At 33.6% G+C, this 24,274-nt stretch overlaps 1 protein-coding gene across 1 annotated transcript; it reads right to left on the bottom strand.

Annotated features, from left to right (window-relative positions):
- Window positions 1–809: 809 nt before the first annotated feature.
- LOC149785060 (uncharacterized) lies at window positions 810–24,274 on the bottom strand. Its single transcript, XM_089978776.1, has one exon. It carries the CDS (start codon window positions 24,272–24,274, stop codon window positions 22,349–22,351), a length of 1,926 nt encoding a protein of 641 aa, XP_089834902.1. The 3' UTR covers window positions 810–22,348.

Here is a 24,274-nt window from a genome sequence, read left to right as displayed (position 1 = left end):
ACACAATGTAAAATTGTATAAACTGTATATGCATCAGTAGTGCAGAATGGAATAAAAAATCCATAGGGTTTGCAAAGTCAGTTCCTGTGATTTGTTACCAGGAGATAAATTCCCTACCAAGTTCCATGAATATATAATAATAATAATAATAATGAGGACTTTGTATAGCGCCTAATCTTTAGAAGCTCTAAGTGCTTTACAACATTAGACAACACCTATAAGATAAAAAAAAAACATAATAATATTATTACAAAAACAAACACCATGAAATTAGAAAAAAACATTAAAAAATAAAAAAAAACATGCTGAAAATATTTCAGGTAGGAAACATTAGATCTTTAAGTTTGTTCTTGTAGTTGAAATAAGTGAGTTTTGAGAGCCCTCTTGAATGTGATCACTGTGTCTTTGTGTCTAAGTTCAGTGGGCAATTCATTCCACGTTGCTGGGCCCTGGTATGCAAAAGAACGCTGTCCATATGACTTTGTTTTCATAGTGGGAATAATGAATATACGATTGTCAGAAGAGGAGTGATTGTCAGAAGAGGAGCTTAAGTATCTTGCTGGTGTGTACACATGGTTGAGATCGGATAGGCATGTTGGACTAGAGTCCGACAGTGAAACGTAGCACAGATAACAAATTTTGTGTTTGATTCTGAATCGAATGGATAGCCATTGTAGGGTACAGAGCAGCGGGGATGTGTGCTCTGATCGTGGTACTCTAAGTATATATGATGATTAGGAAGTCAGAAAGTGATAACCTAACTGATCTATGCTTTGCTGGAGAGAAAAAAAAATCTATAAAAAAACACATTGTAATTTTTCCTTTCATTTATTTATCTAATTTCTAATTTGGTATATCTGACCTACATTTACAACATATTATCAGCAATCTGAACAGAGATAGCAGCAGATGAACTCCTCAAATACACAAAGGACATAGTAACTTGTATCATGTGGAGCAGACAACATTCAAGAATATGGGTACAGAGATTTAAACATAGGTAACATAGCTATATGAACAACAACCAGAAGTGATAAAAAATGACATGATGCATGTATGTACAAAGACTGAAATCAACTTTTACACAAGATATAAAGACATTTTACAATATACAACTCAGATCTTGTGCTTAATTATGACTGGGGGTTAAAATAACAGAAAAGTGGTGGGAAACTGTTTTTATTTTCCTAGTGTATATGGTACAGCTGAAACACCTATGTAATCTGATAATACATTTTATGTTAGCAATCAATACTTGAGTAAATTTCACACATTCCACATCAAGGTATTTAACCCATTCAAATGAAAGCCTTGTGGAGTCCATATAGATTTTTTGTTTTAACAGAAGGACTTCTGAAACATTTTTTTAATTCCTTTTCTTTAAATTTCTTGTTAAAATACATTGTCTTCCATTTATAACAACTCGAAGTTAAGTTTCGGATTCAGTAAATGAACAATTTACATCCAAGTGATTAAACAATCAAATTCTTACTGGTTGTAATGTTTCTAACGAAAAAATGCCTTTTCATTAGAAACAAACTCTAATGATAATTGACTCTGAACAATCAGTCAATGAATTTGTTACCTGACAAATCCTTTCATTATGCTAAATTGCTAAAGATTGATTTCTTTCAGTTTGGTATTTATGGCACAGCAACACCTGGTAGCTAACCCAGGTCGATCCAATGGTAAGATTCTAACCCCCACTTTCGGTTGCAAATCTGGCACTTTAACAACAGAGCCACCATGGCTCCAGCCTCCATTAGTGAATGCTTACATGTAGGAGAGCACATCAGGCCATATTCAATTCCTCTGAGCCCAATGGGAGTTAAAGATTCAAGATAAACAAGCAACATTAAAACTTTATTGCCAAACATGGAAACAACCTGCATGTATTTTTGTTCTTTACAATCGGAGACAATGCTTCTCATGATATACATAAGCAAAAATGCTTACCAATTCATCCTGTATTAAGTATTTACTGGTTTTCCAGTACTCACAAGTCACTTCCTTCAAGTTAAATAACTCAAAGACAAAGTTTATTTATACAAATATAATTTCATCGAAAAGCTAAAATTCTGTGGTTATTCAGATTCAAATGTGATGGTTCACCATTGCTGTTTTCATTACAGAATGGCATTACATTTGAAGGGATTAAAACTCCGTTGTTGTAATTGTTTTCACATTTTGAATGAATGGCAAAGTAAGCAGACGTGCTAGCCATTTAATGCTAGCCTAAATTAGATATATTTTATTTATGATTTAATTTTAGCTTATGCATTTGTACCAAAAAAGGGTTGACAACAACATGAAAATTTATTCATGTACAACTTTCATGCTTGCACATGCTAAAAAATATCGGTGCAAGTATAATGCAGTACTATGAAAAATATCTCATTAAGATATTACAAAGAATATTTCGAGAAAATCCAGTCCAGTTCCAGACAGAAATTTTCATAATGCTGTACATGTTAAGACATACAAACACTTGTCTAGCAAGTTTTGTTATATTGTTTTTTTAAAACTAAATTCAAAAAGCTGAGATTCAAATGCTAATAAAAACAACATTGAAATTCTTGGCAAATTTTTTGGATAAATCCAGTTTAAATATAATTTTAAAAGAAAACTTATAGATTTTAACTTTATAAATATGCATGTATCTGATATCACAACCATTCAAAGTTAACAATGTAATAAAATTATGCTACCCCAATGAAGAGAAAGCAGCAAAATGTACAAAATTACAACAATATTTCATGAAAAGAAGCTTGCTAAATATGCTTGCATTCATATCATGCCATAAAATTAGGACTAAAAATCTTTGTTCAACTGTTTCTGAAGTACTGTAGGTGAAAATTACCAAATTCTGGGATACAAGTTGTTGATCTATTTTTAAATCAAATGTTTTTGTGGCAACTTGGCCATAAAATTAAATTTCCTTCAAATTCTGAACCTATATATAATTGTATGCCAGCTGCATTTCTAAATAATTCTTTTACAAGCTCATGTAACTTTTTCCAGAATGCTCTAAGTCAAAACTTTTGCCCAATATTACAACTGTATATAAACAAAACTTTATGAGAAATTACCATGACATTGCTCTTTCGAGCTAACAGCATCAAGAAAAGATATAACTAACTTCTACCCAAGGTTAATTTTATAATATGCACACAACTGTAGCACTGGCCCAAGCAATGGCAAATTCATCTACAGGAAGCGTGTCATTCCTAATATTACAACTATGTAGTCCCTATTATCATCTTTATGTATGGATAAACCAGCCTTGATAGAGACAAATAAAACTAACCATAATGATGTAGAGTTTTATAATACACCTTCACATTTTTAATTCAACTGAAATAAGTTTAAAAATGTAACTTTTTGTCACATTTTCATGCTTTTTCAGTTTTATGGCCAAGTGCTGCAAAAAGATTATGCCTATATATTTTTGTCAATGTCAGAAAAAAGCTTTGTTTCTGTAAACCCAAAAAAAACATGCCATCATCCTAGAATTTCAATACACCTGTATATTGTTAAAAAAAAATTGCAATTCATGTGCACTAAAATGGTCACAAGTTGAGCTCAAAGGTAAACTTGGGTTATTGGAGATGGCTCATCACAAAAAGCCACATTAACTACAACTGGCTCAGCAGGCCTTTAGAGGAACTTGTGTTGGGGAAACAAAAACAAATGGGGTCTTAGGGGTCACAACTTCAGAAAATGATGAATGCTGGAAATCAAAATTGTTCAAGGTCTCATCAACATATAGATGCATGCCTGAGTTAAAATCCATCAATTATTGGCACACTAATACTGGAGAAGAAAATATTGGGAACAGGCAATCAGAGGACATAACTCTTCTAAATGACATTTTGGAATGCTGGAACAAAATCCATGCATCTCATAAATAAAAAGAACCATGCCAAATTTTCTTGAAATTCAATAAGGCCTAATAAAGTAATGCAGTGGAAACCAGTCAGAGGAGGACTGAAAATAAGGCGGCCATTACATCTTGCATATCAATTCACAGAATGACTGAAATCAAATTAATTAAAGGACTGATCATTTTGGAGGTGCATGCTAAAGTTGGTTGAATTTTAAATATCCTTAATAAAGTTATGCTGCATGCCAAAGTTATGAGGATGGAAAATCAGGGCCCATAACCGCTCTCAACAATGCATATTCAAGCATTTAAAGCTACAAGTCAAACTGAACTGAAATTCAACAATCCTTTGTAAAGTGATGTCATGGAACCAAAGTCAACTCTTATCCATGTGCTACTGGAATGCTTTAAATGGAACTCTTTCAAGGTGTCATCAGCATAAATCCAAATATCAAATTTGTTTCCAAAACAACAATTCTTTATGAATTTATGTTGAACAAACCAGACAAGATGATGGGAATTAAGGAGGCATACATAGTTCCTGTAAATGATACCCTGGAATACTGGAAATTCAATTACATTCAAAGTCCCACCAATATAAGGCATGCACCAAATTTGGTTGAAATCAAAACAAATCTTTAACTTATTCTGCTGGAACCAAAATCTTTTAACGTTACATACTAAATTTGGTTAAAATCAAACAATTCACAGAACAGTTATCTTGCAGAAACCCAGCTCGTGACAGGTACACACAACCATGTCCCCTACTTTGCTGATCAAAGACCATTATTATAACTGCATATATATATATATATATATATATATATATATATATATATATATATATATATATATATATATATATATATATATATATGTGTGTGTGTGTGTGTGTGTGTGTGTGTGTGTGTGTGTGTGTGTGTTTGATCAAAATTTATTAATTTCATATATTTTTGGTGCTAAAATTGCCTATATTAAAGAAAGCTGCATAAAGCAGAATTGACATTATTATTATTACAGAATCAAAATGAAGTTTTCTGTATCACCTGTTCCTGTTAAGAATTATTTACAAGACAATATCAACCACAAAAGCTTTATGGAAAAGGCAGAAATGAGAAAACTGTCAGATGGAACTAAAAGCAAATTTGGTAGCAACAGGTGTGTCAAAATTGCAAAAAAAAAAAATGACAGGTATTCAAAAAGCCTTTTTTTAAAGAAAAGTGAACGTACAAGAACATGCAATGCAGCACATACATGTACATATCTTAACTTGGCAAACTGTAACTTATTATTTACACAAAAGTAAAAGCACCAAATCTGAACACTTTTAGATAGTCACTTTAGGTGATATATAATCACGGATGCAAATAATAATCAAATGCTTTTAACTTTTGTCTCCAAATGGTGCATTTTTGAAGACTGTTGTCATATATGAACAACTTGATAAACGATAAATGTGTTGACTGTGACCACATTATTTGTATGAACTGGAACAATGCATAACATTCAAACACAATAATATCATTGAACCCAATATTACTTAAAACTAAATAGGATTCTTTTATTGTACTGGTTTACACACAACAAAAAGATCAGAAATAAGCATTAAAATGCATTCAATGTGTTCCTTTATAGAAGTCTATTTTAACACAACGAGGCAAAAACATGACTAAAATGTGTGGTCCTCAGGGGGGAAACTTTCAGCTGAGGGGGAAAAGAATTGGCTAGCCAGTTGTTTCCCCCAGAATTGGCTAGCTGATTCTTTCCCGGGGACAAAATCAGCTAGCCACTTCTTTCCCCGGTGAAACTTTCAGAGGGGGGATAAATTTGACTACTACACTGGTTGCTTACTATCATAATCTTTGGGATTTATTTTAAAGTTTTTCACCTTTTTCTTAAGAGACTGTCTTTTATATCTTTTCACTAAACTCTTCAGTGTTGGACTGGAGAGGAAGTGTGACCAGCAGCTCTAACTGGTTTCAATAGATCTTTAAATAACAGTAAATCTGTCTATATTACACCAATTCAACACTAAACCATTTGTAAAATCTAGGTCCACATAAAAGGAAAATTTGCTAGACATTGTATTAAATACCCTGCAGTCATAAGGGGCTGATTATTGTGTATTCAACAGTATTTGTGAGGCATGTATTTGGATGGATTTCATGGCTGCTACACTCCAAATCAAGGACCCAGTAAACAACGAGTCTTCTGTGAAATTATAATTTTCCTCTCCTAATCACACAAAATATGTATTGACAAGAGTTTCTCCAAAGGACAATGCTCTATAGGCTGAAAAGAATTTCCATGAGACTGCTTCCTTTTTTAAATTTCTTTTAGCTGCAGAGTACTGAAGCCGTCTTGTATATTCTTGAGAAACTCCAATATGGCAAATTTGGTAATAAAACTATTTCCTTGCATATTTTAAGTCACATTTTCACAAGAAAAATTATTTATCATGACCACTGATCTTGAACCTGCTAGCATGAGTATATTATCATTCAACATGTCAATGTCAAGATATACCGATGTACAAAGTTTGGTTAAATCTATAAATGATACTTTTATTTTGGAAGGAAAATAAAAGTTATTTTCGTGGTGTCAAAGTTTACATCAGATATATTTCCAAACTGGGCTTATAAATATCCATCCATACTAGTCTGTGTAATCATGCTCACAAGCCAGTAAAGCTAAAAGACCACAAGTTGAGATCATAAACTTTAAAATCAATGTGAGCTTGCTAACTATGGACTTGTACATTGGAATGCAACCAAGAACAAATCCCAGTCAAATTAACTTGTATATATACAAGTCACTGTGTTCATAAACTGACCTCCTTTGACATGACTCCAAGGTAAATTAGGTCTGGTTTTCAAACTCGTACAACAGATATTTGGTGGTCAGATCTGTACCATTTTCATTCACAACCAATTGAAATATTTCAAGAAGTATTTTAGCAAAACAAGTCAGTGCCATCAGTCATGCAAAAATGGCAGTGATCACATGATTCTCACAACAGCCATTACGGTGCCATGCTGGAGATCAAAAGAAAACGATTTTCTTTCAGAAGCAGTTACAGATTGCTAAAACAGTTGTTTTCGTGAAAAGCTATGCCAGTAAGACCATTAGTTCATGACAGGAAGTAGCCATGTGAAAGATTTTCTGGATGTCCATCTAGGATGTTCAGCATAATTTAAATACAAGAAAAACTATATATTGTCAGCAAAATTTTAATTTCTTTTTTTTCTTCTTCAAAAATTAATATGGTTTTCCATTTAGAAGAAGTAACTGTAACAAGATTTTTCACAATCTGGGAGGTTACACTGGCACCATTTTCATTTCAAACCAACTGAACATAGTAAGAAGTGTTTTAGTGAACTCCATGGTGATACAATCATCACTTCATGAGTAATGGTAATAAGCTTTTCAAAATGGTCACGATTGATGAGTATCATTTTTATTCAAGACCAACTAGATAGCCTAAGTCTTTTGGTAAAAGTGCTGTTGATATCATAACATTTTCAAGAGGGCTGTCATATTGGAAGTCAATTCAGCACCATTTTCATTTTGGACCAAACAGATTTCATAATTAGTCTTGTAGTAAAAAAAAAACAAACCAAAAACGTTGATATCACAATCTTTTCAGGAGTAACAATAACAAGTGGTACCTTTTAGGACCAACTAGACCTTGGGTCTTGGCAATCCTCCAAGTAGTCTAGGAGTTGTAATATACCTGTACTAATGGATGGTTGACGGACAACAGACCATCCCATAAGCCTAGCTTATGACGAGTGGGACAAAAATGTTATCTTTTGCACAACCATGGAAATTAATATCCACAAAATAATTCACGACATCCCTCAAAGGTTTGTCATATTATTTATTTTTATTTAGTGTATACATAAAAATACTAGTACAATGCAGATTTAATGAGGCAGAAAATTTAGAATCTATCTACCTAGGTGTCAAATTTTGTCCTGTAACTCACTGAATGTTTGGCATTTTTTTAATAACCATAAATAAATGCATCTAACCAGATGTTGGTTGGTTTTTAACAGCACTTTAAGCATATTGTTGACTACATCATGCCACAGAAATAGAAACTAAGTGTCTTCCCAGAAACACAACACCAAAAGAACCCACCCAGGATGACATTGGTGAATATCGAGCATGTGACCCGAAACTTATCAAAATGAAACATGTCTGATAGTATGTTTGTTCAACTCTTCAAAGAATTATTTCTTTAAATTTCACAAGTACTCTCTTTATAGTACAACCTAGTCTTATAAATCAGATGAAAATTGTTGTTCAACAAAGCAACTGGGTGTAACTAATGTATTTGATGTAATATTAACACATGCATTAATAAACACATACACACATCCATTTGTAGTGTGAACCTGCAATAAATATCCAGTGCTTGATGCACATGTCTTGATCCCAGTATGGGGAGGGAAGCCCATATAAACACTGATTAGAACATCATGATCTTTTTAAATCTAATCGTGTGTGTCAAGTTCCCTGTAAACACTATCTTTGTTGATTCAATTGATAATTTTTTTAAAAATTGGATCAAACATGTGCTTTATTTAGCATGACCATATTGGAAGAAAGAATTAACCTCATCAATGGAGAGCTTACAACATATATAAAGGGAGCTAACGCTTCTAGTATGTACATATGCAGAATAGGGATATTGTCAGTGTGCTTATTATGATGAACTAGAATAATTTAAGTGCACAGTGTGGACAAGTCAAATATAGTAACATTTACAAGCGCTAAATGAACAAACTTATCTACCATTGCAGAATGCAAAAATCAGAATCTTGTTTCCACTCAAGACTGATCCTTCTGAAATGCTGCAGTATTTAATTTTTTTAAACTGGCATTTTTACATAGTTACTGGGTCACGATATCCCAACTTAAAATTGTGTGTATTTTCTTGCACTAGTCTCAGGTAAATATCTAAGCTTACATAAGGGTCATTACACAGAATAGTATGGGAAAAGCACCCTCTCGCTTATTACCCATGAAAAAATAGCTGAATGAGTATTTAAAATACATGAACTTTGCAGTTTGAAGATCACAGACTCTTCTTATTCAATAAACAAAGAAAAGGGTATGCTGGTGAGGGAACTATTTTAGTATGACACGATTATTTAGATCACATCATTTTCTGCAGTAAGATATCTTCATGGCTGATTTACAACAGTAAATAAACCACTAAAGGCTTCAATCACTGATTTGATTGTTTCTTTCACATAACTGTTATTACAGTTATTAAAACTGTGGAACCATTGTTTTGTTGATTTTTTAATAAGTGACAGAAGTCTCAACGACATCATTTTACATCCAGTTTGTCCCATACTTCATAGCACTTAGATATGACAAGATAAAAAGTGGCAGCATCTTGACGAAATTATTATCTTGTGATCAGAGCATTTCAAGCTGCATAGCAATTGTTGATTGTATAACAGTGGACTACCTTAAAATATTATCAGGCAAACAGAATGGACACCATAAACCCTGGTCAGCTGATGATTTATAAAACAGCAGAACTGGGTATATACTGTCCACAGTTGTGTAGTCAAATACAGTACATATGTATATACCATGCTAAACAGTCATAGAGCTGTACAGGATACATCTGCTTAGAATACAATTTTAAAACATGAAAGTCCACAAATGTCAAGTATTGAGGATAACTGAAACAGAACTGAAAAGGCAGAATTTTAATATAACTGGCAGTTACCAACCAAATGGCACTAAAATATGACAAAAGGTTTACAGAAAGATGCTAGTTACAAGGTTAGCATTTATGGACAGACTAACTGCAATATGAAAAAGATGATTACTGAGAAGGACTCTTACATCACAAGGTACAAGACCCTACAAAAATGTGTATATTAAAAATTAAAAAATGCCTCTTATATTTCAAGCACCTTATCTCAATTAAAAAACAGTAGTTACAAGCAACAAATTGTCTACCAGAAACGTAACAGATTATACATAAAGACATAATATTATTTGTAACAATTAATGCAACATATCTAGTTCCTAAGCATGCTAAAAAACATCAGTACTGACACATCTATATTTTGCTACTCCAACTTTAAAAAAATATTAGTCTGAATGAAAAAAATCAAAGCAAGAAATTCCCAATGGTTACTAATACCTCTTGATAAATTTCATCCATTTGGTATAATCTACTGAAGTTACAGAAAAAAATATACACATCCTGAACACTACAAGAGAACCAACTTTTCAAAAACAGAATCTAATTACATTGTATTATTTAGCCAGTAAGAACTTGACAAAAACAAGATTAATGCAGGTTAAACTGAATTCCATCTTATAATCTGTTTCGTATCAAGCTTTTAAACAAAAAGGTCGTACTCCATAAAACAAATTCTGCATCGTTTATTATGTGACTTTATAAACTTTTTCAAGATAATACAAATTTGCTAAAAATTGATAAGCTCAAGTTATGTGATAACACATTAATTACATCAAACAAACTGGCCAGGATTCATTCACATTACCAAAATATAAATGTAAGAATTACAAACCTGTGGTTTCAGCATTACATTATTATGAATATTTCATCAAATGATTAGCTGAGATACTAGTAAAAAAGATTTATGTCATGCAAAAATAAATTTTTAAATTTCAGCACAGCATTTGTTTATTCAGGTTAAGTTGTTTTCATATATTCATGTGAAACATTTGTTTTGGAGACAAGCTCAGGAAGGAAGCTTTTAGACATTCATACTGAAATCCCTATATTGTCTGTAATATTTCATACATTTTATATTTTTTAGGTGTACAAATAAATATAGGTCAAAAATTTCAATTGTAATTTTTATCTCATTTTTAAGTACATGCACCATGATTTGCAGTTCATTTAGAAAAACATTTTCAATATGAAAAACTGAAATACATACAAATAATTCAAATTTCTATCACATGATAGTGTAGAAAAAAGGAGGGTAAGAAAAATTAAAGACAAAATACATTTGTTCCAGCTTTCAAGGACACCAATATCACCTGGCCTGGACACTAATCTTGCTTGAAACATCTACTATTTGTATTTACCAGGTCATCTTACCTGACCATAAAATCAGTCATGTGGATTTCTGATTTTATTCCCTCATACACATTCACTGGTTTACTATTAGCAAGTATTTTAATAACAATGAATTTTAGCAGAAAGTCAATGGCTTTCAGGATAACATATACATAGAGAACCAAAATTTTTGAAGGACAGATTCTAGTCAGACCTTTGACTGCCCTTTTCACTAAAGAGCTTTAACTCTGCAGAATGACAACTGTTTCTCAAACTTTACGGAATATATTTTTCAGAATGTTTAGAAGATGCTGCCAAAATAAAATTTACACATTAGTAAGAAAATGCATACTTATAATACAAAAACATGTACAACATATAACATGGACATCAATTATGTCTTGATGTAAGAAGACTAGAGACACTATTCGCTAATAATGCTAGCACTATCATAATCCTGGCACTCTGTGATCCTATACATATTTCACAGGTAACAGAAATGGGAATCTTTACCAAAATGTGCAAAAAAACAGCACTGTTAAATAGCCTCTAACCAAACAGTACTATTAAATCACAAAACCATGGCAAGGTTAAAGGTTGAGTAAAGCGATCAAAGACTGAATGGATGAACTTACTTGTCCATTCAGACGTGTTCAATTCTTCCTGTAAAGACCAAATAACCTGATACAGTCAACTTGTTCCTAAATTATTATCACTTGGGCTCAAAATTAAGTAAACAAATTAATCAAAATATGAAACAATACAATATACATATAAATGTATATCAACTTATAAGGTAGACTGTTCTATATCAGCTTTAACCTTGCAACTGTTTTGAATTGGACAGTCTGAGAAACAGGCCATGTTTATTCGCTAGATGACGGAAAAACAGACATCAAACATTGCAGAATGTTTGTAAATGCTTCATAAAATATCTCTATTCTATATTTACAATATATCCACTATCACATCCTTCCTCACATTTCAGTACAGCTTTTTAAAACAGTATTCTTCATTACTCAATGGAAGCTGCTGATGCAGAAATAAATATTACCAATGTCAGCAAGTGCCATAGCCCTGAACAAATGACTGTGCGACACTTAATCCTTGGGATTTGAGATTATCAGTCCTCCCAATATAGCTTTCTCATTATAACATGAAAAGCAGGTGACCATTACATACATTACCTCCATATACAAAATTTGCTATGGAGAAATTAGAATGACTATTGTGATTGTTGGAACAGATCTGACTGTATTTGTTGAAAATGAAGTTTGAAAGGTGAAAATGCATACAGAAGTCACTTGTGTATAAAGGTCAGTTTGGCCTTTTCTCATAGGTGGCTGTTATTAACATTTTTGTAATACTAAGCTTCATGTCGTTTTCTTTCAACCAATGATGTCATACATTTCATAGACCAATTAAAGTACAATAGTTTTATTTTGGTTGCAGGGTCAACAGTGACACCATGCTACAATTCAGGGTATTATAATGACAGAGCTGTACCAGGAAATTTTCTACTTGTCCAATGAAATATATTAGAACCATGCCAAATAAGAACCCCTGATTTAACATCATCGATGGTGATTTTGGAAAAGTCTCAAGAGAACATTTTTTATGTGAAATGTTGACATGAATATATGTACACTTACTATTATTCATGTGCTCAGCCTCAACATAGAGTAAATATACACTGAATTCACTATATTTCTTGAGGTTCAAATTTGTTTGAAATTTGTGGTTGATACAAGCCATTATTTAAAGATTCAATGAACAATAATCATCCTGTGAAAAATATATAACCTGTCCAGAATCTATCAATTAAGGAACCATCAAGTGTCATTTTCAAAAACCCATGACAACTGATTTCCACAAAAGGAAATTAACTTGTTGTATAAGAATATCTTAATACTCACTGCTTGACATTCAAATCCCCAATAACAAAAGCTTCAAAAAACATATTACTATTTAGTACACAAACACAAAAAATATCCACATTCAAATGAAAATCAAATTCTCAAAAGTCCACTGACAAATTACCTAGGTTTTGGACATGATGAATAACAAATTCATTTGCAGTATAAAAAAAAAGTATCATACGAAACATGTAATGACACAGGCTGGATTTTATTGATGGTCATGTAATTTTCATAAATGCCAACATATTTTAACTTGCAATTTGCATGTAACAAGTCAAAGGTTATAAATTAGTAAACTGTCTTCTAAATGCCAAATTAATGTCAAAAGTTATTAAGCAGAAGTGAATTCGCACCCGATGTGACATGATGGACCAGTATAGGTAACACTACACATGTATGCTCCCTCCAAAGATACAAGGCAGAGAAAATAAAGCAGAATTAAATTGAATATGGTTGATATCAACTCATCATCAAATCATTTACTTGCACAACAATAAATGTTTGTGTACAAAAATGTGTCATGTCAAAACCACAACTAATTACAAGTAACCCTGGTATGCTGAAGTTGATAGTTCAAACCCTCAGGAACCTAGTTAGAGACAGCCCATATTGGAGCGATTTAAACTGGCATGTCTGAGTAAAATGCATCAAAATTTATTTAATTCTGAAAGCTAACTCTGCAGTATATGACCTATAAATGGTTTATACTGGCTTTTTTTCTTCATTTGGTAAAGTAACTTATTTTTAACGCCACTTCTAGAATGAGTTATTAATGCTAATGACATGTCACTCATGACTTGCAGAATGAATACCATTACTATTTCGCTGGACAGTGAATAACTTCGAGAAATTGAGCACGAGTTGTTAAGCCATCTGGAGTTTTCCTTTTTATTTAAATACAAAATAAAAATATAGTGATTCTGTTGGAACTTTAAAGGAATTTTAAGCAATCACATTTGTTACAGCTATGTGGGTTTGAGCCAATGAGATTTCACTGTAAACAAGTATAGATCCTCCTCCTGGTTATATCCATGAAAACCTACTAGAATGTTTTTCTTAGGAATTGTATGTAACTGACACAGCCAGAGCTACCTTCCTGTCAACATTTAAATACAGATACACACATCTGGAGTTCAACTGGTAGACTTCATAAGAAACATGATAAACAAGCACAGACAAGCTCTATGCCCTGTAAGGTTACATTAGTATATTGAGTAAACAGGCTGAATATTGCTCAAAGGAACATCATTTGACTAATTAACTTTAAGGACTAGCAATGACATGACTTATCTCACTAAAATCAAAGTTAAACTGACTACAATATTAACTCATCAAAATGAAAACAATATTATGTTGTCATAATGATGTCTCAACTATCATATAAATATGGAGATTACCTCATTTTGTGTGTTACCTCATTTTGTGTGCTTCTGTATCTACAAGTACATATACAAAATTTTACCTCAAATTATTATGGAATTAAGTGACCCCATAAATTTGCAGTGAAACCTAACTGCTTCATATGGTGTCTGACAAGAACTCATGCCCTGAACCCAGGAGTTACCAGAATGATAAACTGAGCCACAATTTTACAAAAATTAACCACTGTCCAAACATGTTTCTCTTTTTTTCAAGTATAAATTTTGATTTGTTACCTATGGAAAATTCCCAGTGACTAAGCTTGTTCAAGACTACCACCAACTTCTCAAAAAGTCTTGTCTTAATAGAACATTAACGTACACTGCTGACCAGACATTTGGGCATATTTTGACATTTTCACAGAAAAATAACTTCATCACTATGCTCAACATCTATGTCAATTACAATAAATATCATTATCCTGCTGAACTGAATTACATTACACCTGACAAGATTATACATGGGGACATCATCATCATCAAAAAGAAAGCATGTAGCAAGGATAGTCTCTTGAATATAGCATCCTGTTTTGTGTTCACTGACAGTTTCTAATTATGGGGCTCTGTTTATTCAACAAGTATTAAAAAGCACATACAACTTTTCCTCTCGCCAGAACATTCACAAATTGAATTTTTTTTTGAAGTTTCCAAACTGTAAATAGTGTTCTTAATTACCAGTGTACCAGTTAGCTATATTTATTAGAGAGTTAGTTATTTATTAGAGTGTGCCATCCTGCTCTTATTTCTGAGTATACCTATATTTTATCAAAGTATCCACATTTTCTATGAAGTCCATCAAATGATTAATATTAAATCTCAATCCAATCTTTGCTTTTTACCAAAGTGTTATCAACCAGAAACTTTCTTGGTTGTCTTCTGTGATTACGATTTCTTCCTACTGAAAAAATGATTTCTTACAGCCATGGAGAGATTTTCTTCAAGGATTTCCAAATGTTCTCAAGGGGTCTTATGGAAATTGAAACTTCTCCAGTTGCTACTAACAGTCCTGTGTGTCATTTGATTCATTTATTTCTTCATTACTTCTTTGGAAAAATTATAAATAAAAAAGGTACATGCTTTATTAGGTATTACCGTTTTACAGTGTCAGATAATTTCACAGAGCTGTGGCAAAATTAAAGATTTTTGACAAATTCAAAGACTTTTCAGTGATAAAACCATTTTTTTAATTCAAGGAATTTTCATGTCAACCCCTCAAATTCAAGGTTTTAATCGAAAGAAGCACATGTAATGGCTGTCAAACTCATATTGACTGTGGATGATACCAATTCCACCAAAAAATTCCCCCAGATAATAATAATAATAATAATAATAATAATAATGATGACTTAATTTAAAGAGGGCAACACAATTAGCTAAGAACTAATCTACCATAAGGCCCTCATACAAAGGAATTTATTTATTTTAGCTGCATCTCTGAAGCCACACTGGATATATTGCATTTGGAAGAAGGAAACTGAGTGGGCATTTCTAATCTCAACTGGAATACTATTCCAGAGCAAAGTTCCAGAGTACTGGAAACATTTTAAAATAATTCCTTATTTGGTTTGGGGATTTTATACTGTTTGGTAGACATAGATCGCAGGTGGGCAGTATTGCCAGGTAGTCATTACTGGAATAGTGATTGTAAATATTCAGGAGCACTACTATTGGATATCCTGTAGAGCAATATGGCTTTTCTCAAATGGATTCAGTCTTTAATAGGTACTAGTTTTAACTTTCCAGCTAAGTTCTCCTTGCTTTCTTTCTGGATTGATATTAGCCCAAATGCTCATTTCTGAAGATGTGCCAGCTTTGCTATGTTTTTATCATTTGAATTACCCGATACTGTATTAGTCTAAATAGGGTTGTATGAACTGTTATAAATCAGTTTTCTGTGCCTTTCAGGCAGAACATGTCTTATCCTACTGAGAAGCCATAAACTTGAATTGACTTTTTTACTGATATGCTTGATATGTTCAGTCCATGATAGGTTATTATCAACCAAAAACACCAAGTAGTCTATCATGACAGGCTATTTGCAAATTTTTATCCTTCCATGTCAGACACAGTCATCACTATCAAGATCTGTCATTTTTTTGCCGTGTTGAGATAAGTAATAATTTAGTTTTACCAGTATTTACCACCATGCCATTGCATGTGCACCAGTTGTCAAGTTTGTTTAGGGCATCCTGTAAAGAAATTTTGAGTTCATGCTTTGTGTTTTGGATGTCTGACAATGTTGTGTCACCTGCATAGAGATCTGTAGATGATATTGAGTCCCTTAATGATGTAAGAAGTTACTAGCCAAAAAAGGTTCATGAAATATTGGCACAAGCTAACAGAGTTCTTTATGCCCATTGTACATGCAGAGCTTTTGATACATGATATGAATCCATCATATGGATAACTTAAATTGTTTTATCTGATCAGCAACAAATTTATGTTCTTTTGAGGCAGATTTTTTTAAAATATAGATATTAATAATTGTCCTGAACAAGCTTTTTCACTGGTACTTTTCTAAAATTTAAAATAAAAGAAACATGTTTGAATTGAGTTTAAGGAAATATATGTATAAATGACTTATAACAAGGAAAATGGAAGCAAAGTTTCATCTGCTAGTGAACTCAATCTAGGCTTCCTGTGTCTTTTACTGAACTATCGTCTGATTCTGAAATCTGCCATACCTCATGTTTGAAATAAAGAATTTGCCCAATGGATAAAAAACAAACAAAAAAATCTGATACATGGAGTCTGACAAATTTGGATAAAATTGGTCCTTCAGGTCTTTTTTTTAAAATCTGAGAAGAAACAACAATTCTTAACAAAACTAGCAGACAGTTGACAATGAAGAGACATAAGCTCACTTCATCTCAGTAAGAAGAGTTAAAAATAAATACAATGGTTTATTACAGACACAAGATAAAATTCAAATATAACTCAAGTAAAAGCAATATGACCTAAAATGAAAAAATTAATCAAAAACTTCAATAAATTGCTTAAATTGTTCAAGAAAATATGGAAAAAGCCCACCAATCTAGTTGTGACAGCAGTCATTCATAGTTACAATTGATAAAGTTATGGCACGTAATTATTTTTCTGGCTTAAACTAGATCAGCCTGTAAGGAAATGCTTACAAAATAACCTCAGCTACCACCACACTGTGAAATATAATTTGCAAAAAAAAAGAGTACAATCAGCAATAGCTCACCTCTACGAAGCTTACAGTTGACTACAGTAGCCAAAATAAAGGTTATTATGCGGAAAATTAATCAAGACTAAAGTGATCTTGAGAATGAAATATTGGCCTCTGTGACAAGGCATAAAATACAAACAATAACAAATATAATAATAATAATAATAATAATAAAATACAAATAAAAAGAAAGTCTCTTCTATGGTACCATACAGAGTCGATTCATGCATGAGAAGAATTTTCTTCTTTCTCAAAATCTGCTTTAGAAGCTGTTATGATTGTTCAGTACTGGAAGCCATATTTTACTGGATGAAAGTCACAGGTTTTGAGTAACCTTAGAACGACATATTGACTATTAGCAGCACAATTCATGCATAATTACTGTGATTAGCCACTGTAGCAGAGGTCTCACATTAAATAAATGCAGTCCACTCATTTAACTTCTATACCCACTGACATGCTCATACACATGTAACCTGCTGAGACTAACAAATCACAACCTACAATGTATAACCAGTCATGAATACAGAAAGTTTAAATTTAAATAAACATATCTATTCCTACTTTCAATTGCACTGTTCAGAAAGGGCTGTGATAATGCATGGATAAATTTAAGCAATCATGAGCTAAATACCAATACTTAACCATGTTAAGTACAGTTAGAAAAGCATAAAATATTGATCACAGTGACCTTCTTTATTTGTAAGGGAGTAGTACTACCAAAATTACATCCAATTAACAAGTTCTGTGATTCTTACACAAAATGCACAGAATAAATAACCTTTAAACACATAACTTCAATAAAGTCAATGAGGCATGAAATATATCATGCAGAGACCTATTTTTGTAAAAAGAGTGTAGTATAAGTTTCATGATTCTAAGACATGGATAGTATGCATATAGCATGCCCAAAACTCATGTATCAGTAGATGAATAATAGGTCTCAATGAGCTTTTGCTGCAAGTTTGATTCTAACAATGCATATCATCATCAATTGGAGCAAAATGCAAAAATTTAACCAAGGAACGACTAATGGACATCTGGGTATAAAGTCAGCACCCTTACCACACTGCCCAGGGGCTACGTACTATGAGATTGTTGCCTGTGACCTAGTAAGAAAAAGTGGCCAACATACAGTGCAGCTGTATATATTTCTATACTTCTGTATGCGAGGACGCCAACACCAATAGTAGCATAAAAGCTATTCTCTACTTCGTACAGGTGAGCTAAAAACAGGGAGATAACTGTAGGAGAACCAATGAGACAAAGTCAAATCTAGTATGGGACACAAAACTCATCATGACACAATATCCCAAACAGTTCTAGAGATATTAAGCAGACAAGAATGACATACAGATGGATGGAAAAATTTTGTAATAAAAATACACTTCATAAAATGATCATCATAAAGATTCCATTTTGTACAAGAACACAATGTCTTGTCATGCTACAAAAGAATACCAAGTATGCATATCTCAAAGGGTTCAGGAAATATTAAGCAAACAAAAGGTTGACAGATGGATAGACAAGCTGACTCCTGTATCCCTTATCTTCGCTAGCCAAGATTCTGAGACGATAACCATATCAACACCTTGGTGTGTTGAGCAGATATTTCTGTGCCTTGGGTCTGTGAATTTCATTGGATGCGACAGCAAGCCACTGCATCCAATGAAAATTAAGTTGTTCAAATTTTAGCACTGTTCCTACATGACCGAAACAAGGGAGCACACAACTTGAATGTACTGATAAATAAACAAATTTTCACTGCTGGTCCGTATTTGTACAAATACCTTTCACTCAAATGCACCTGTAATGGCTTCCCTCTGTTAAAACGTACAAAGTATCCTTTTTAAGTCAATTGGCTCTGCCATTTTCGGCCAATGTACAATGCACCGCTGTTGCAAGCTATTGGTTAGTTGGCATTACATACCAAGTGAAGCAACTCATGAAATCCAATAGATGTTACTAGGACAAGCACTAAAATATCTGTTTGATCTGCCAAGGTGTAGATAGAGCTATCATATAGGAACTTTGGCTAGTGAAGATGGCATCCCCATCAATATTTTTTATTTATTTTGAGTTGGTATAATTAAAGAAGAGACATTTTAAATCCGGTAATCATACATACAGTACAAATGATAAAAATTAGCTATTGGTAATACATTTACATTGACCTTATGCTTAATCAAATAATTTCTAGAGGCTCAAATTTCAGTCTGTCATTTATTTCAATGCACACAGTTACAATAGTTTTAAAAAGTGCAAAAATAGCAAAACAATCTCCTCTATTCCAAACCAATGTAAGAGAAGAGTACTATTACTCTGGACTGAATACAACAAAGCCATGGAGCAAACTATATTCCTATGGCAGTCTTGCTAAAGCTGCTGTGGTTACTTTTTAGTCTCACTATTATTGTACATACAAATACTTTTACAAATGATTACTTATATTTTGCACATAAAATTCATTACATGTAATTCTACCTGAAAAAAAAAACATCCCAATGAGGTTTAAAGTTGTCATGAAATACACCAAAATTGATACAAATAGTTTTCCTTGAATAAGCACATTTTAGACATTCTGTTTAGTAATACCTAATGCTCTGTTAAAAACAAATATTTAAAGCAAACAGTTCTATTTCACTAGATATTTGTTTCTTGACTCAAAATCTTTAACTTTTTACTGCATTTTGCAGTTTGGGCAACAAGGTTCATGTCATGGATGAATCTTAGTCTGTTGTTTCAGTAATATTCTCAATGGATATTTGTAAGAAAATATATCCATTTGCTTCGAGTTTCTAATACGAGTGATGACAGTATCTAAAAAAAAATTTAAAAAATATTGTACATCGAGATACTGATAATGTCAAGTAGATTTTTATTAAAAAAAGAAATGAAATAGGATCAATGAATACATCTATGATGTTCAAAGTCATGAAAGGCTGAACAAAATATATCAGGGTCCACACAAGGGGGGCAATTCAGATGAAACAGACATCTCAGTGCCAGTCATTTCAGCCAGATATACAGCAAAAGCGAAAATGACAACTTCAGACAGGGCTGATAAAATCTCATGGTCTGACATCCCAGACTATTCATTTTCAAAGTCTGGCAAGTAAAATTTTCCAGGTCAACAGTCCAAGTCAATTGCTGTTTTTCTATATTAAATAGTAAGGAAAGTCAATATTTTGTTAATTAATCACTTCATCTACCTTTATCTGGCCATTTATGCCCTTGGGATGTCTTAAGGGCTTGATTCTACACTTTTTCATATGTACATTTACATCCTATATCAAATCTACCAGTGGTCATTTTAATAATTATTCTATGTGCACAAGTTCTATTACCACTTGACTGCATTTTGGGTTAAGCAACCAAATTATCAACATATCAAAACACACTAAACAAAACAAAGCTGGTATGATTAATTCGCAGTATTTTAAGCAGAGTTGCTGTACTGTTAACTCAGACCAGATCCTCACAAACACCTCACTATGATTTTGATCCATTGAGTTAGAATAATTAAATGACAGTAATGATTATTAAACTGCTTATAAAGAGGATTAACTTCCATGAGCAATACTGTGTTATAAATGAAACAATGAACTGTCTCTGTTCATATTTAGACAATAAAAAGTATGTTATCACTTTATAATTAGTTGTCAAGCAAGTTGATATTGACTCAGCTGAAAAAAACAAGTTTGCTAAAATATTTTCACAAGGACGGTAACAAGAACAAATCAACGAAGGCAAATTCATGCAAAAGTGGAGGGATAAACGTAAGACTGCAACTGGGTGTGAAGTAAATATTTCTCCCAATGGTAAAAGCCATAATCTGTGCCAACAAAAATGTCAAATATGACAAAACTTTATGACAGAAATTTTCAGCTGCATTGTTCATTTTCCCTGTCTTGAATTTACTGACTTGGACATGATGCAGTTATTGTAAATAATATTCCAAATTGGCACTGGTTGGATATGTCACTAGAACCAATAAATTCATGATCAAGCAATCGTAGGACAACTGAAAAGGTGGGACACGTGAATTTTCTGAAAATTTTTTATCAACCCTGCCTCATCTTGAGTCAATGTCTCCCTATCCACTATCCACTTTGTTTCACCAATAACTGCTTTTCATATTCTAAGCACAATCCGAACTTGTAAAATAGTTTAAACATAGTATTTTCTTGCTTTTTTATCAACATTTTTCTGTTATGTTCTAATCTATAAGATTCCTGCAAAAAATTCACTTAAGAAGCCAGAAGTGAGTGAAATTCTGTGTAAATGTTGTAGCCCAATCACAAGCAAATTTGTCCTCTACAGAGTTTTACAGACAAACTGCTAGTGATGGTAAACAAGTTTCATATTTCATTCTGTAACAGTGTGAAGAGAGGATTTATACCTTAATATCTGCCACCTGTATTTTATATCCTATTTTTCAAGAAAATGTCTTTTAGAAAAATAAAGTGATACAACAATTCTGCTGTATGAAACTGAGACTTTTTAAAAATATTTAATAATGTTCAAAGAGTATTTTTGATTTGATATTATTTGTCAGAAAGGTTTAGCAAAACAGTTCTATATGCCACACTTCTGAACAATGTAAATGTTTAACTCTATACATGCATGACTCACTTATCCCATCACATCATCCTATCTGGGTGGGGGAGAGAAGTCAAATTGTCAAGATGTTTGAGTCCAGTGTGGACCTTGATAATTTTGTCTGTGCCCATCGATCATCTCCACTGGAGAAAATAAATTTAATTATGAATATTACAAACAGCCAATGTGAAAAAAATTACATAAGACTACACTGTGACAAGGTCAGTATCAACAGCTCGTGTGCTAATTATAATCATACAATTACATTTAAATATGAACTTTTGAAGCAGATGTAGCTTCTTTGGATTTTTCAGTAATTTTCTCATCCTGTAGCAACCTGGCTGCATTTGCATCCACCTCTGCAACTTTTCTGCCACTTATAAACTCCAGAAGTTCCTCTAGGTTGCTTGAACTCTTGGCTAATTTTTCATCCAGAACAGCATTTTCTATTGTGACTTTGTGCCCAGGTAGCTCAAGCTGTATAGTACCTTCATCCCCAAGGTCCTGTTTCAAGCACACTGCTGTTCCTTCAAAAGTTAAGCGACGTTTTGCTTTGAACTCCCTGGGTCTTCCCTTTGTGAGATTCTCACATGAATTGATTTGTGATGGTGGAGTTGGACTAGTATTTATGTTGTTAGAATCTACTTGTTTCCCAGGAGGAGACGTGAAACTCTTCCTGCTTGATCTTATGGGAGACTGAAAATCCTCACTTACAGATCTGTCATCAATCTCAATCTCAATGCTGTTACATCCATCAGATCGGATGTAAGCATTCATCTGTAAATCATCGATACTAATGATGTCACACTCAAAATCCGAAGACACAGTGCTGCTCACATCATCTGTTACTGATGGTGATTTCCATGGTTCCCAAAAAAGGGAACGAAATGAAGAAACACTTGACCTTCTTGATCTTTTTTTATACCCTTCCTGCATCACCTTTGCATCTGACTCAATGCTGGGTGAAACAGGAGGGCAACATCCGTTTTTTGGACACCCGTGTGACTGTTGGTTAAGGTGTGGGTATTGCTGCGGAAATGCCTGATTATTAAAACTGCCCATCCCACCCTGGGCACACTGAGGAAAAGGGGACGTTGGTGGCATCCCTAGTGGTGGAAAATGCATGTTTGAAAATCCCTCATGAAATCGACTTGGTGGGTATGAATATCCTGGTGGCATAGATGAGAATAACTGTGATCGAAACATATCAGTAGATGAAGGAAAATAGGTTGGTCCTCCTGGCTGATGAAAATGACTGGCCATTGAATATGGATGATACATACATGATGAATCACTGGGCACACGACTGTCCATGGGTGGTGGGAAATTCATTCGAGGCATGCGTGACTCCATGACAGCCTGGGATTCCAAATGAGGATGTGAACTGGGGTGGGGTATGTGGGGGTGGTGATGAGTAAGACCACCAAGATTGGTTGATGGATGTGGATGAGGTATTGGAATTTGGTCAGGCTGCCGAAAATCTCCCACTGTGCGGTCGTTCATCACTGGTGGCGGAACAGGTAGTGTGGGAGCAGGTGGACTGTTGACATGTGTGGAGTTTTGGTCCTGTGGCCCCTGAGGTGGTGATGACATCATACAGTGTGGACTGATACTCATATGCATATTCATATTAACAGGAGGTGGCTGGAATGGTCCCCTATTGGCAGCCGAGACTTCAATTGAGCCAGGGTAAGCAGCAGCAGTCATAGGCATGGACTGATGGTGAGGTAGATTAGGGGGAAGAAAAGGATTAGTCTCTGGCTTAGTGTCTGGTGGTATAGGCAACATGTGATCTGCAAAGGGGGTATGTAGTCTCGCAGTTCCCATGGGAGGCCTCATAATAGGTGAAACACTATTTGAACTTAAAGTTCCTCCAGACTGAGAACCTTGAGGGCTTGGTTGCGGTCTGGAATATGGTTTTGGCTTCGATCGCAAGTACACACATTTTCTATAAACACAAGTTTGTTTTAGGACATCTTTTCTAACACAAAAATGACATTTCCCACAATTTTCTTTCACTTGACATGGACCACACTGCCCACAACGTTTGCGACGCTTACATCGCATCTTGTCCCCCATTCCATCATATCCCACGCCATCAGATGGATTACTGTCATTCATCTCAATGACAAAATCTTCATTTTCTGTCTGAACCTTCAGAGGAAACGAGACTCCTGGTCCTGGCTCACCCAT

The sequence above is a fragment of the Sinohyriopsis cumingii genome, chromosome 13, assembly GCF_028554795.1.
Source record: "Sinohyriopsis cumingii isolate HCF-2022 chromosome 13, ASM2855479v2, whole genome shotgun sequence".
Lineage (NCBI taxonomy): Eukaryota > Metazoa > Mollusca > Bivalvia > Unionida > Unionidae > Sinohyriopsis > Sinohyriopsis cumingii.
Note: the sequence above shows the minus strand (reverse complement) of the source record. Positions and strands in the feature narration are given on the sequence as shown.